A 15721-nucleotide genomic window follows, 5' to 3' on the forward strand; every position below is an offset into this window, starting at 1 on the left:
TCATGATCAGGATTATGTTATGCAAAAAAAAAAAGTTTTAAAAATAGTAAAGTATAACAATACTGTTTCATGACAGTATGCAAAATACAAGATGAGAGAAAAATATTGAAGAAGTTCTGATTGCATTGTGTACTCTTTATAGAGCAAGGATAAAAAAAGAAGGGACAGTTGTGGCATGTTTTCGGTGCAAGGTGGCAGAAGATAAAGGTAGCCCCTCCAGCCAACTGTCTAGAATATGTGAAGGTTCTGTGCCAGCACTTCTGGCTATTCTCAATGGGCAAGAGCAGTTTTACGTTTTGGGCCATTACTGAAACCTCCAAGAGATGGAGGGAATTTACTGAAGTCCTTTGACCAGATTTATTCTCCACTCTCCTTATATGTGACCTCCTAAGAGGCAAAGCTCAGGATTCGGATGGCAGTTCTCATTCATCCCCAGACCTACAGACACATACTGGGGATATACAGACCATGTTTCGTTCCAGCAGGCTTTAGAGCAGTGTTTGAAAATCAAAGCTATAAGGCATTCCAGATGCTTTGTTTGTGTGTGGCAGCTTTGTGCTATGCAGAACAGTCATTGATGCTGTAGTATGAGTCTGTGTTATTTAACTGTCATATTGAGAATATAACTTAAAAAAACATACCTCGTATAGAGCACCAAACGTCGCTGTATGGAAATGCTACTTCAACTAATATTTCTTTGTTTTTCTCAGTTCCTGCAGAACCCTTATTGTGCAAGTTTGCTGATGGAGGACAGAAAAAGAGACAGAATCAGAATAAATATATACAGAATGGAAGAGCATGGCACAGAGAAGGCGAGGTGAGACTTGTAAGTCCTCCCTTCAAGCTTTAGTGTGGGTGTGCAATAAAGAATACTTAGGAAAATGGTAGGCACTGAGACTTCTTGGCTTGGCTCTTTGGCATATTAAAAATGTGCAGGCAACTCTTACCTGACAGTCTGCAACTGTATAAAATGCTTAACTGTCTCTTTCTTAAGAGAAAAAAACGAAAAATGTGAAATGCTAAATCCTACCTCATTGAGGTGAGCAATAAAATCTCCTTCAGCTTGGTCAGGAATATGCCTGAGATATTTCTCATGTTCTAAAACTACATGAAACATAACTTCATTTGCATGTAGTAAATAATCCTTTGATTTATGCAGCACTGAAATGCACATCACTTTCATAAGATTAAAATGGTATACCAATGCAGTGCCGCATTAATTTTTTTTTTGAGTCACAGCTTTTTTAGTCTTTAATGTTCAAGATAATAGTTTCGTAGACCTGCTGTGGTTAGCAAGCCTAGACACCTCATTTATATGAGACAAGAAAATTCAAATGTGCCTTCTGAAAAACAACACTCCCCATTCATTCTTATAGTTAATATATTGTAGGCAACGCCTTAACATAATCATCTTCGTGCCCTGCCTCTCAAACACACACATGTTCTCTTAGCCAGGTATTTCTTAGATTGCATTTTGTTCCTCATGCTGGGAACTTGGAAACGTGTATTCATAGCCAATGTCGTCGACTCTCTTCACTGTATAATTACTTCTGTCAATTAACCGTTCTGTAATTTATAATAAAGAATTATTTCAATGCAAATTTTCAGGTAAAATAATATGACTTAAGAGTAAGAGAAATAACTTATAATCAAAATGAATTTTGTCAACGCTTTCTTTCCACTTTTTTTTTTTAAAGGCTGGAATGACACTCACATATGATCCAACCACAGCTGCTTTGCAAAATGGGTATGTTAAATAATGGCACACTAAGAAAAAAACTGTTTCCATTATGAAAGATGCATAGAACTGCCATTTAATAAATATTTCTGCATTTTCTAGATTTTATCCGTCACCCTACAGTATTACAGCAAACAGAATGATCACTCAGACATCTATTACGCCATATCTTGCTTCTCCGGTTTCCACATACCAGGTTTGTATTTAGAACTTAGTAGCTGAAATGGTTCATCAGAGATTATGTTTATTTATCAGTTGCTACACTGAGTTTTATGAATTCTCCAATAATGCTTCATTTTAATGAAGTGGCTTCCTCATGCTGTACAGTATGAAAATGATGGCCTTGGAAGATAAAAGTGTGTTTGTTTCAAGGAGCACAGCAGCTTAATGAGATACCTGGTGTCTTGCAAAACAAAGTCTGTAACTGGTGCTGATGACTTAGGTATATGTGGCCACTTCTACATTTCGTGTGTGATTTTTCATTTTCTCATGGTCAAGTTATATTAATATCAATAATATATCTTTAAAATAATTATTCTTTATTTTAAACCTTTTTGATTTAATTACAATCTTATTTCAAAGATAATTTTCCATGGTTTCTGAACTTGTCTCCATGTTGTTTCAGTGAAAAAAAAAAAAAAAGCCTAGCAATAGTGGTTTACATAGTTGTACTAAGAAGGGTGCAGAAACTTGCTTGACATTAGAGAAGAAACCTAAAAGACAGTTCAGAGTTTAAATTAGTGTTCAAATTATGTGGTTTTATATTAGAAGTAAAGCATTTAATGGTTTAGAATTGTGTTTCTAAACAAGAAGTTACTTTATTTTTAACAATAAATTAAAAAAAGGACATGGTTTATCTTTTATTCTTAGACCACAGTCTGAAGCTTCCTGAAAAGGAATTTTCATAGGTGTCTTGAGTCCTCTCCCAAGGGATATTGACAAACAATTCAACAGTCTGAGAAATGTACTTTGACATAAATCTCTTAGGAATGCTCAGTTCCAGGACATCACACATTTCAGTTTACAAAAAAACCTTGCATTTAATACAACTAGTATGTCAGTTCTGTAGTTACTACTTGAGACATGACAGTTATCCCAGTGTAAGCTAAATGATCGGCTATTTTGGCCTTTTACTGTTCTAACACAGCTGAACTAAACATCAGTGATTCAGGTCATAAATAACCAAAAGTAATTAAATTTGGAAAATTCTTACTTCTCTGTACCAGGGAAGGGTTAGAGGCTCTTTCTTTTTAGTGAGAGACATGCTGCCTGGGTAAAAGTGAATATAGAAGGCATATAGAAGGCTAAAGAGACGCTGTGGGCTGTTTTGTCGGTATTCCATTACAGAAATTTCACATACCCTCCCATTCCTGGTGAAAAGAATGAGGAAGAATTGTCTAATATGACTTTGGAGGTCTAATGTCTCCTTGCATGAGCAAAGCGTTAGGTAGGAGTTAAAATAATGTACTCTGAGGTAAAGGGCAGCTGGATTAATTTTATATTAATTTCTGAGGTGACTTATGCAACACAATGTTTGCTTTTGGTAGACAGTGCTAGTACTGTATTTTTCAGAGCATTGAATCGTTCTGCTTTGTGCAGCACTACCTCAAAAATTACAGCAAGTTCTTACCCAGAAAAAATATTCCAGTAGAATTAGTTGCTATTCTTTATTAAAATATAAATTATTTATCAATATAAGACTTTCAGGTATTCAGAATCCAAGTAGAAGTTGGAAATCAGCATGAAAACATACTTGTTAGGAATAGTGTCACTTTTCTGGGCTTATTGAGGAGGGCAGACCACACCCTGTGTGTTTCCAGAAACATTACCAGTATTTCAGTAGACATGGCATGGAGCTTCAATTACTGTGAATGGGGTTATTAACATCACTGTGTTTAAAGTGCCACAGTAATAGGAACTGAAAATTAAATCGGAGTATTCTGCATTGGGGAGGAAGGAGGTTCTTGGCCAGAAGAGTTACGCAATTTGACTATTAGTCACATCCTCATTACTGATCCCTTCTCACTGAAACCTGCAGCATTCTCTCATCTGCACAACAGGACGTATCCCAAGAGCATGATTTATTTATTTTTTTCTTTGAGGCACGGTATAACCTGTTCCTAGATTTATTCTTATTAAAGGTAAACAAATATAATAAAGTTTTGTCTATTGTTTGTTTCTGCAACTCCTGTATACCCAAGTGACAGTACTAAGCCAGTTACTATCATAGTACGAGTAGATCAGCCAAGGCTTTAGTCTGGCTGTACCAGTACTTTTGCCATTAAGCTTTTTGCCTGAGGAAAGGGAGGATTCAAGTGTTTTCCTTTTCTGAACTGCTGTTTGCTCATTTTCTGACTGAAAAACGTACTGTAATTTGGAAGACAGTACAAAAAGGAGGGAAGAAATATTTACGTATTGCAAAAAAGTACCTCACCTGGATTTTTTTCAAGACTCTCTGTCTAGCTGTCCTGTTCACAGGACTCTGGGAATGATGATAGAGACATTTAAGGGGCTTTAAATGTCCGGTAGCAGTGGTGAGTCAGCTGTACATGTGTGGTGCAGGTCAGAATCCTGCCTTATCCTATACATCTGGTGTTGGAGGAAACATTTTCTTTCTTAGCTTTAATGTTTCTTGCAGCACACTTCTTCAAAGAGCTGTTGCAACTAGCTCTTTTTACTAAGATAACCATGTAGCCTATTAGCTTACATTTTAATCTTTTTTGTTCACCTTGTCATACAGAGTTAAGCATCCTACCTCAGTTCCACTATTTGAGTACTCAGGGGTTTTGGAGAGAAATCACACTAATTGCAAGAGCAGGGATGCTTGTCAGAATCTTCTCTTCCTGTGCTTTGGGAATAACACACTGCAAAGCCTTGAAGAGCAGCAGTTTCGAATCTTCTCCTTGTTCCCAAAACAGGATTCCAGCAGAATTCCTGGTTTCTTCATCTCTTGTGAAAATCCAATAATTAAATTTTTCCGGATCATCCCAGAAGGCAAGCAATACTACGCCTTCCGAGATCCAAATTACTTTTCCTCAGAGGAATTACAAAGGCAGAAGGTGCCTCCTTTTTCAGTACAGCAGAAATCTCACATGCATCTATTTGAACCCTTTCGGTGTACTTGATAAAGTTTCTGAGACCTGCACTAAAAACATAGTATACTGATCTGAAAGGTGTACGTGGTATGTTTTTTCCAAATCTTGTTTACAATTTACAGGTGCAATAAATACACTTTTTATAGAAATCACTGTTGCTCCACAGAGTGACTAATTGCATTAAAAAGTGAACAAATAAGGGAGGGGACTTGTTAACATGTTTTATTAAATTATTACTGTATCTCAGTTGGAATATTCAGGAAAAGAATGACTAAAAGGAAAAATAAAATACTGATTTCGTTGCAGGTGCAGAGTCCTTCTTGGATGCAGCCTCAACCATATATCATGCAGCACCCAGTAAGTCTTTATGCTTCTCTGTTGTGTTACTGGTTGTGTAAATGCTTTACATACTTTAAACAACAGGAAGTGGGTCAATTCCCACCCAATTACTTCCAGAGTTTTGACAATTACATCATGATTAAATCCAAATGAAAAGAGAAACAAAGATAGTAACCTGAACTGAGGCCTCATTTTATTAGGAAAAAAAAGAAAGCGGCCTTCAGGGTATCAAGGTGATAAGGACAATTAGAGTTACCAAGTCAGCATCTTAAGGAAACTATTTAAAATTCTATGATATTTAAATTAAAAGCGCTTTGCAAATACCAATGCTTTACATAGTGTTTACCTATCAGAAATCAGACTTGAAGACTGGAGGTTTGAGAATGGGTCTAAGATAGTTCAGACTGGATAATTTGTGAGACACAGATGGATATAGTGATATAAATGACATTAAGGGGAATCACTTGAGAGAACCTGTATAGCTTGTTCTGGCTTCACTGGTCATGAGTAATGACAGTCTCCCTACACTTTTGGTTTTGGGATCGGTACCAGACTGTGGGGCATTCTAATCTATGCTCTCCCATGATATTTTGATTCTTATCTATGTCATTTGCCAATTATGTAGCATTATATCTGAGACTTACTAGGTTTCTGGAGGTGAATATTACAAATAATAACAGACGCTTTAATTCATGCACTCATGTAGTTAACAAACAAGTCTGTTTCCAGATATAGAAATGATATAGTCCTGACTCTAATTAACCTCTCTGTGCAGATGATACAACATAAATCTTCTTGACAGAACATTTTCTTCTTGTGCATGCAGAGAAGGTGATACAGAACCAGAACCACCCTCTCACACAACTTAATTGTTGTTGTATTTGTGGCTTTTGATGTTAAACACCCGTGCACAAAACTTTTTAACTTTTCTCTCTATCAACACAGATTTTCTTTAAAAACACACGTTGCAAATCATGCTGTGAAAGACACAAGTCGGTATGTTAGAATGCTATACAGTGTCCTCGTTTCAGAGGTATACAAGATGAGATTTCACAGTTGAAACTAAAGCTCTAGATTCCTGACTGAAGTTCACTTTTGGCCTGTGCAAAAGGCTGGTGCTGTCTTGCTCATTTGCTTTGCAGAGAAGCCTGCAGTCTACAGACAGGAAATTCTTTTAGCATTTGATGTGCTGTGACTCATTTCATCTACGCTGATCACATGGTTGTTTTTCCAACCATACTAAGTACAGAGTTTTTTCTTCCTTTTTTTTTTTTTTTTTTTTTTAAGGATTAGTTATTGATTCAAAATACTGGCTTTCTGCAATTATTTCTGTTAGTTTTGAGCCTCCATCAGTTTTAATCAACACTTCTGCAAGCATAAGTCATACAAAATATTTGAAAATGTAGTTTTGTAGAACATGAGTGGCAAAATGAAATTTGTTGATAACCCTCCATTTCAGTTTGTTCCGAAAACTTTTTCTTTTTAAGGATTAGTTATTGATTCAAAATACTGGCTTTCTGCAATTATTTCTGTTAGTTTTGAGCCTCCATCAGTTTTAATCAACACTTCTGCAAGCATAAGTCATACAAAATATTTGAAAATGTAGTTTTGTAGAACATGAGTGGCAAAATGAAATTTGTTGATAACCCTCCATTTCAGTTTGTTCCGAAAACCTTAGGAGTGTGCCCTCCATATTTAGCAATCTCAAGTGTTTAAAAATTCAACATATACTTTTCCTGAAGTTAACTAAATGATACAGGGGAAATAGAAACGTCATCACAGTAGGTGGTTAAGACCAAGAATCAGTGCTGCTAACCCACTTTTCTAAAATGTATGTGCTAACAAAACCAGAAATTAAGCAGGGCAGCTGTCTTGTGCGTGCGCATCGCATGTGATGGGTAGAATTCTCCTAAAACAAATGTTGCCCCAAAGCCTCCATTCCCAAAGATGAGATAAAAGTTTCTTCCTAAGGCCTCAAATTCCAAAGCTTAAGCTAAGTGAATCCATACCTGGTAACGTGCACAGCTTTTTCCTTTAAAGTTAGCGTCTGGTTAAGCTCATATTTTACAAAGCGTTTTCAGTAGGTGTCTTCAGTGCGTTGTATATCAGTTGTGTGTTCAGTGGGAAATCAGCACAATTCTTGCCCTGTTACCAAACCATGCAAAGCGCATCCACTCGAGTAGAACCTTTGGAATGCCCCATCCCTGTGTCCCGAGTCACTGCCTGGGATTAAGGAGAGTTCTTGGGGTATATCGTTTCGGAAGAACCGCCCATACTTAGACTCCCAGATCAAAAATGTCATTAAAATCAGAGCGTTCATAGCTATTTCTTTCTTTCTCTGTTTTAATAGGGTGCTGTGCTGACTCCCTCCATGGACCACACCATGTCACTACAGCCTGCGTCGATGATAAGCCCTCTGACACAGCAGATGAGTCATCTTTCATTAGGCAGTACTGGAACAGTATGTAGCAATTTAATACGAAGTGGAACTCACACAAAATACTGCATGTAGATCACAGTATGCATGTGCAGTTTGCATGTAGAAGAAAAGTAATCCTTTCAGTAATCCAGTAAAATATGAAGAACTGTCTCCATTTTGAAATTATTCAGCAGGTTTTATTGTCTATTAGAAATATAAATTAAAAATGAGTAAACAGAGACCAAGACAGATGAAAGAAACTCAGGAGGTAACTCTAGAGTTGTATCAAAAAAGGAAAAATAGTTGATTTTACTCTTCAGGAGGTCAGAGTTGCAGAAAGTAATACAACATGCGAAACACAACCTAAACCAGAAGAGGTGTAGGCTAGTTTCTAAACTGAAAGACTCTTTATTTTCTGAGCAGATCAGAAGAAAAGATGGTGATTGGGATTAACAGAGAAGGAAAAGTCCTTTGCCTAGTCTTTGAAGTCAAAATTTGGGTTTTCTCAAGACAGACATCTCACTTTTCAGAAAAGTCTGTTGATTTCAGACACTTTCTCTCATTTTGCTTTAGTGATACAGTCAATATCTGCGAAACAGTATCGTGAGGAGTATTTTGAATACTCTTAAATTTATATTGGACTGTATCTTAATGGATTCTTTGTCTTTCTAGTACATGCCAGCCACAACAGCTATGCAAGGAGCCTACATACCCCAATATACACATGTCCAGACAGCAGCGGTTCCTGTTGAGGTTAGTATGTTTTATAAAAGACCAGAGATAAGAGATGTCAATATGATAGCAGATATTTCTTTGCTAGGAAAACTACCATTTAAAGCCTAACATTGTAACTGAACGTACTGTGAATTCAAAGTGTATTAAAACTATAAAGTGTCATTATTCTCGGTTAATACAGCTAGTATTGTAACAAAGAGGAGCTGTACTTGTCATAGTACAGTACTTGGAGAAGTCTTCCGTATAAGCATAGCTCAGACCAGCTTTGTGTTTTGTGAAACCTAACTTCCAATAGGTCTTCCAATTTGGTCTTTCATTTAGTTTTCTTGTGAGCAAACTTCTCTGCCAAGAGACCATGATTGTCACTTTTTGCAAAAAACCCTGATTTTACCCTGGCATCTCAGGTTACCGCGCATATTTGCCTAATAAACCCCTCTGCAAGTCCAGCTGAAGAGCATAACTAAACAGCAGATAACAGTTTGTCTACTATTTTGACTTACCTTAAACCCTTTCATGGGTCAGTACTTCTTTAACAGAGGAGATAGACAAGAAGGTGTGCTGCAGCTCCTGTATTCAGAATGAATGCCAGACAGTCTCTTCCAGAGTCTGTAAAAAATTAAAAACACATTTCATTCCAAAGTCTTTTTGCCCAGAAACTCTAGGACTTGTTTGGTTCAATTTATGCATCTGCCCACGTGGGTCGGAGAAGGATTTTTGGTAACAAAAGCTGATTGCACGGTCTGCCAGAACACTATCAGCTGAATTAATTCCTTGGTTTCTGAGGGGTTTGCATGTGAAGTCCCAACTGCAATTCTTTGCATCACCTGGTGCTGATCACACCACAGTGTGTACATGTTATAAGTAGATCTCATTCTTCTTGCTGCCCCTCAAAAGGAGAGGAGGAGAATACTCCTTTGCATTTGCAAATAGAAAATATACTAGCAGTTATTTTATTTTTTTATAACTGCTTCCTCTGTGTTTATTTCTATAATGTCAAAGATTTGTGGGGTTTTTTAACTATCATCAAAGCAGCTGAGGAAACAGAAGGTTTGCACAATCATTTTGGTACTCTGCTGAAATGTAACCCAATGCAAAGTTAACATCTCGAATATGGAATACCCCACTTCAGAGATGTTAGGAGCACTTTAATTTGAAGACTGTTAAATGCATGAGTCACATGGAAATAGAGATTGCAAATAATGCTGCTTGATTTTGTCTCTTGTCTTCCTTTTTGTTTGCAGGAAGCCAGTGGTCAGCAACAGGTTACAGTAGAGACGTCCAGTGACCATTCTCCATATACATATCAGCAAAATAAGTAACTGTGAGGTAGGGGCTCGTCCTGTCACGTGAAAGATGTGAATTCCAAGATATTTTGTTTCATAACTTACAGTACTCTCTATTGATTTTTATTTTTTCTTTAATGTCATATATAAATAACACTGATAATATCTGGGGGCAGGCAGTGAAGTTAATTTGAACTGGGCCAGTTAGAAGTCAGGAAAGGGAGCACAGGTTCCAGAAGTGAGTTAATGAATTATGAGTAATAGTGTTTTAATAATGTCTCTGTAGCATAACTGGATTATGTTGGATTTTAGTTTGTTCATCTTGGCAGCAAGCTGTATACAAGAATGACAATGAATTAGTGCAAAAATATGAGAATCACAATGCTAAAGGGAACTGTATTTGTACATATAAAATCCTCTAGTTCTGTGGTACATGTAAGATTGGGAAGCAGCTTTGTGACTGACTTGCAGACCACAGGCAGGGACCTTGCATGGCCTTTCTTTACTTTCCAGTCTTTAGCTTTACCCAAACTCCTTCCGTGCAAAATTTTTGCATTCTGTAGATTGCCATCCTGAAAATACAGTTTAAACTAACTGTTTCCTTCTCCATCCTCCATATTTTCAAATTCCGGGATTTAATTCTCCCTTAACTCATCTTTTTCTAAGTGCTTTGTAAGGCAGACAACTTGACCACATAATTTTTTAATCAATTTTTGTAAGACCTCATGCTGAAAAATTCCACTCAGCTGCAGTAATGTGGTAGAGGCCATCTTGGAAGAGTTTTTGTACAGCGCTCACAGCATTTATTAGATACTTAAAAATCATAATCAGCTATATGCAAAGAATTTCTGATTGTGTGGTATCCTCCCTAAAATGTATAGATCTAGCAGTGCGCACATTTTGGAATTATCTTTGATTTTTCAGGTCAGCTGTGCTATTTGACAGCACCGCTCTCATCCCCATTGTTGGCATAAAAACTTCTTTTCTGTAAAGTTAGAAACAAACCAATGGGGAAACTTTGTGCATTCAACAGATGGCACAGTCTGCATAGGGCAACATACGACCTGTGTTTATTGTTGTAGTCTGGCATCTAGAGAAAGCCCACATCATAGAATGGCCTAGGCTGGAAGGGACCTTAGAGATCATCCAGTCCAACCTCCCTGTTTTGGGCAGGGATGCCACCTTGATTTCCTTTCAGGGCAGGGGGAAAGCAAAGCCACAGGCTCTTCTTGTTATCCATCTCCTAGTGTTAAAATCATGGCTCCTGCACATTTCCCCTGTCGAGGCTGTTGGCTGCCATTAACCACTTCTCAAGGAATTACTTGCTTTGCCTTAAAGTCTTCCCTGCGGGCGTGTAAAACCTCCTTCCCAACAGAGATCTGTGGTAGACGGCGAAGCGTAGTCCTGCATGTCCTCTCCCCATCCTGCCTCTGCGCTCCCAGCCCACCAGTATCTTTCCCGTAGAGTGGGGCCAGGCCGGAGGAGCAGCGTTTAGTCTCCCGAAAAGGATGAGACGTGTTGCCATCCGAGACATGTTTTCGTCGTGATGGCTCAGTGTAGAATACCGAGGTGTGCGAGCATCTCCGCACGTTTCCTGTAAGCCACTCCTCCACGTATTTTCTTCTTCAGAGAAGTACCTTCGCCTGTGTCTGTATGCAGTGGTGAAGCCTGTGTCAGCAGCGGCTGTGGCAGTGGGCACGTGGGGAAGGTTAATATTAGTCGGCTGATTGCAGCCTCCGAGTATGGCGTTTGGTATTTCTGTCCCTGGAACGCATTGGTACTTGTCGTTTTTCAGACGGGTGAAGGGGAGGGATTTGTCAGCTATTTCATGCCCTAAATACAGGGAGCGCTGCGGTCTCTTAATAGTTGTGGCTTTGCTGCAGTTGTCAAACTGAAACTTCTTGCTGAATGCATGGAGATGTCTTATTAAAAGCCAATATACGTATTGCCATAAATAAGGGTTAAATGACAACTAACATGTTTTCACAATTGGTTGCAGTCAATCAGAAATACACGGTGTCTTTCCTGTAGCGGCTGCATTTGATAACTTTATAGCTTCTTTTCAGAAAGTTGCTGCTGTGTGCAAATAGTCAAAGAGACTTGGTAAAAACACCATGATAATTACATATGCACCTATAAATGTATAAGCCTTAAAACACCAGACTTTGTCTTGCCTTGTGAAATTTAAAAATTGCCTAAACTTTTTTAAAATTAACTGTTTTTTTTTTTTAAATCCATATTGGCAGTATAAGCCAATACAGTAAATTGAGAAGTTTTCCTTCAGATTCGATGAGCCCTGCCTTACGGTTAAGCATTAGCCATCACGGAGGGACAGTGGCCGTCTCTGCCTTAGCTGTTGGACATGGCCTGAGGCTGCACCCAAGGAAAGTCGTGTTCCTTTTCCAGCCATCCAAAGCCTTGGAGATGCCATGGGATGTGGGAGCTCGGGATGCTGAACAGGTGTTAGGCAGAGGGAGAAAATACGACACAGGCTGTGTCCTGGCTGGGAGCTTTCTCCTGGGAAGGACCAAGCAAGCACCTGCGGTGGTGCCTGTGTTATTCCTCAGATTTTTACTCAGATTCACTTAGTTTTCTCACAGCTGTCTACAATAGGAAATTATTTAGTTTTCTGGACAGCTACACTAGGGGAGGAAAAAGGAGGAAATAAAAAAAAAGTAGAAAAAAAAAGACACTGTGCAATTGTATCTCCCACTCTAGCTCTGACCTTTCTGTGTTGCAGATGCCCAGTGTTGACCTGGCCTGGAGAAGGGTGCAAAGGCTGAAACAATCATGGATTTTACTGATCAATTGTGCTTTAGGAATTATTGACAGTTTTGCACAGGTTCTTGAAAATGTTATTTATAATGAAATCAACTAAAACTATTTTTGCTATAAGTTCTATAAGGTGCATAAGAAAAACCTTAAATTCATCTAGTAGCTGTTCCCATGAACAGGTTTATTTTAGTAAAAAAAAAATTTTTATCAAGTGTTATGACGCAAAAAAAAAATATTCGAATTTCTGGGTATGCACAGATGACCACGAAGGCTTATTCACGTGCATGACAGAATTTGTTTTGGTTTGTTTTTGTTTGTTTCTTTTATTATTTTTTTTTAACTGTATGAAATGGGTTTTCTGAAGTTTAAAATAGTAAAACATCCAAGATGATGTTCTGTGCTTGCAGTGTGTGAGTGTTGCTTTAGTGCAGTGTTGCAATTATAGTGTCTGGTCTTTTAGCTTTCTGTTTTTCTTTTAATGTAGTGTGAAGTGTCTTATCCTTTTCTATAAATTCCAATTTGCCTTAAATCTTTCAATGCTGTAGCTGTTTCAGTAAGTAGTCCAAACTAATGGTGTAGAATGCTTTGACCAAATGAGCTGGTCTATTATGCCTTGTAAAACAGCAGCATAGGGCTTTTAAAGGTAGTCAATAAAAATTGCTGAAAATTTGGCTTTTTTAATGTGTAGTAAGTGTTTTTAATGATTTTTCACATAATATGTAAGGTAGTGAAATGCAAGAGGGGGAAAAATGTTTTGTGTGAAACACATTTTCTGACTGGGGAAATTTTAATAGGATAAATTGTTTGTAAGGCCATATGCCAATAGTTCCCTCTGGTAGTTTGAATGACTTAGGAACTCTGCTGTATGATGCAATGTAAAATCTTTTTTTGCCTTTTTTTCAGAAACTAACTTGATGTTCTAGTTTTAGCATAGGTAGAGTAGGGAGACTGGGGTGGGGATATCACCGAATGTTTTTGTCCTTCCTTTATACTAATGATAGTGCTTTAGGGATGAGGATCGTGCTGAGACTTAGCAAACAAAAGTTGCTTTTACAGCAGAATGGCAAAAGCTAAAGGACTCGTTTTCAAACACACGCTGAGATGTGAGTAGAAGCATAATTGATTGGGTACTAGCTCTCTATAGTAGGTAAATAAAAATAAAAAGACTTGGCACTTTTAAAAGGTAACTTTACCAAAGAACAAAGAGCCAGTAACCAATAATTCTGATTTGTCTCAGCATTACGTCTTCTGTACTCTTTATTTTTGCCGGACCAGTTTGCGGTTAGGAGAATGTGCCTTTTTTGTACATTTGCATTTAGGTTTTATAATTTTAATTGATGTATGGACACAAAAGCATGAAGGAAGACTTGGATCCAAGCAGTGCCACACTTTACATCATCACTACAAGTGTTAAGTGTAAAGAAAACCAATTTTGAAACTATGAAATTCCTGATTCATAAATACACAGTTATTTGTACTTCACATATTAGATAATTCACTGCTACTAAAGCTCTTTATTACAATTGCATATGTTTTAAATCGAATGATAAATTAAGTTGTCTTCCAAAACTGTGTACTTCTCTGGTCAGCTGTATATGATCAGTTATCTACCTCAAAGTTTATTTCCTTTTGTATTGGGACAGGTTGCTGGCCCTCCCTGTTTCCACAGACCAAATCATCCTAGCTCGGGAGCTAGGGCTAAGCAGTTGTTTCTTTCAAGTATTTTTTAGTTTTTAAATTTTTGTGTGAGTATTGGAGTATAGATGTCGGTGACATTTCATAGTTTCAAAAGTAAATTGCTGCTCTGAGAAGTGTAGATTCTAGTGAAATACATAGTCATAAGAGATGTGTTTTTGTTTTTTCTGTTTTTAAAAAGTTGTGGTATTATTGGTTCTATGCTCCCTGGAATATTACTGCTTTGTAAAAGTCCAGACATCCTGCAGCACCTTGCCTGTATCTGGTAACTTTCCAAACCTGGATCTCTCACTACTTGATATTTTTGCGTTAGTTAAAACTGCAGTATGATAGCTGTGTTAGAGGGAGGGAAGAGCTGCTGCCAGAAATGTCTGAACTAAGTGCCATACTCATTGTCTGGGTAAGATTTGGGAAATTTAACCTCTGTACATAAAGAAATAATCAGTTACTTAAACATCACATAGTAGACAGCCATTAAATTATAAAAAATTAATTTATGAAGAAAGACCTTTTGTACAGATTGAAAAAAAAAAAAGATTTTCATAGAGATATCTATATGATCAAGAGAGTTAATTTTTTTATTTTTGTTTTACTAGTGCCACAAACTTGCCAGTGGTAACTTATTTGTCCGGTTCAAGATAACTCTGTAGTTTTGTTTCCTAGGACTTGTTGTTAAACGCCAAAAGACATTTTTGAACTGTAAATTTGATTAGATTGTTAGCTTTTTTCTGTTTTATTTCTTTGAAAACTTTTGAATAAAAAAGATCCAAAAAAATGAAAATGCATTGTCTTTTTCCTTCAGCCCTTCCTTTACTGGGGGAAACACCAAACACATGATGGTAAAACTTTTGTGTTTATTTTGAAGTGCTCAGAGTTGCTACCTGCTTTACAGTCGTGGGGTTTTCCCTCCTCTATCTCTTATTAAAATCAAATTTTAGCTCTTTCAAACCACATTACAAAGTCACTTATTCTTTCAGACAAAACAGGAAAAGAAGTGTGAAAAGCACATAATGAAATACCTGATTTGAACGCAAGAACACTGTCCTCTGTCAGCCCGCCCGGAGTGTTGTTTGTCACCAGATCTGCACACTGTCATTGTAAATACCAGCTGATATTCCAGAAGTAGAGGTGGAGATGTGGAGAGTTACTTCTGTAATTCATAACTTTGAACTGCTGCCTAAAAGTGATTTTTGCCTACCAAAGTGCAGTGGCATTGCCTGGCATACCCAGTCCTGGAGAGCAGAGACGATGCTTCACTGCAATCGAAAATTCCCCGAGCGTTTGCCTTCCAGCTGCAATCTTGGAGCCGTTTGGTTTCTTTAGTGTTGGATTTTGTTACACTTTTGACAGGGTCCCCACTGCTGAGGGTGCACCCCGTGGTGGCGAGCAGCTGCGGTGACCCTGCCCTCGCAGGGGTGGTGGGCAGGCGAAGGGGGGCTGGATCGCTGCAGGCTGTGCCACCCCGCAGAGCCCCTTCCCCACCTTGGGAGGCGGGGTCACAGACCTGGTTTTGGCGCTGCGGCTGGACAGGTGGGCGGGTTGGCGAGCTGGGCGCAGCCCAAGCTCTCTGTCATGCCCTCCTAATCATAGAATCATAGAATCCTAGACTGGCCTAGGCTGGAAGGGACCTTAGAGATCATCT

At 38.1% G+C, this 15721-nt stretch overlaps 1 protein-coding gene across 1 annotated transcript; it reads left to right on the top strand.

The window, feature by feature from the left end:
• Positions 1–706: 706 nt before the first annotated feature.
• Positions 707–14848, top strand: LOC104279453 (RNA-binding motif, single-stranded-interacting protein 1). Its single transcript, XM_009876737.1, has 8 exons — positions 707–817; positions 1698–1747; positions 1841–1934; positions 5140–5190; positions 7523–7633; positions 8264–8344; positions 9568–9652; positions 12350–14848. The coding sequence occupies exons 2-7, from the start codon at positions 1704–1706 to the stop codon at positions 9643–9645; spliced, it is 459 nt and encodes a 152-aa protein (XP_009875039.1). The 5' UTR covers positions 707–817; positions 1698–1703; the 3' UTR covers positions 9646–9652; positions 12350–14848.
• The last annotated feature ends 873 nt before the right edge of the window (positions 14849–15721 follow it).

This window comes from Apaloderma vittatum, unplaced genomic scaffold, assembly GCF_000703405.1.
Source record: "Apaloderma vittatum isolate BGI_N311 unplaced genomic scaffold, ASM70340v1 scaffold8649, whole genome shotgun sequence".
NCBI classification, from domain to species: domain Eukaryota; kingdom Metazoa; phylum Chordata; class Aves; order Trogoniformes; family Trogonidae; genus Apaloderma; species Apaloderma vittatum.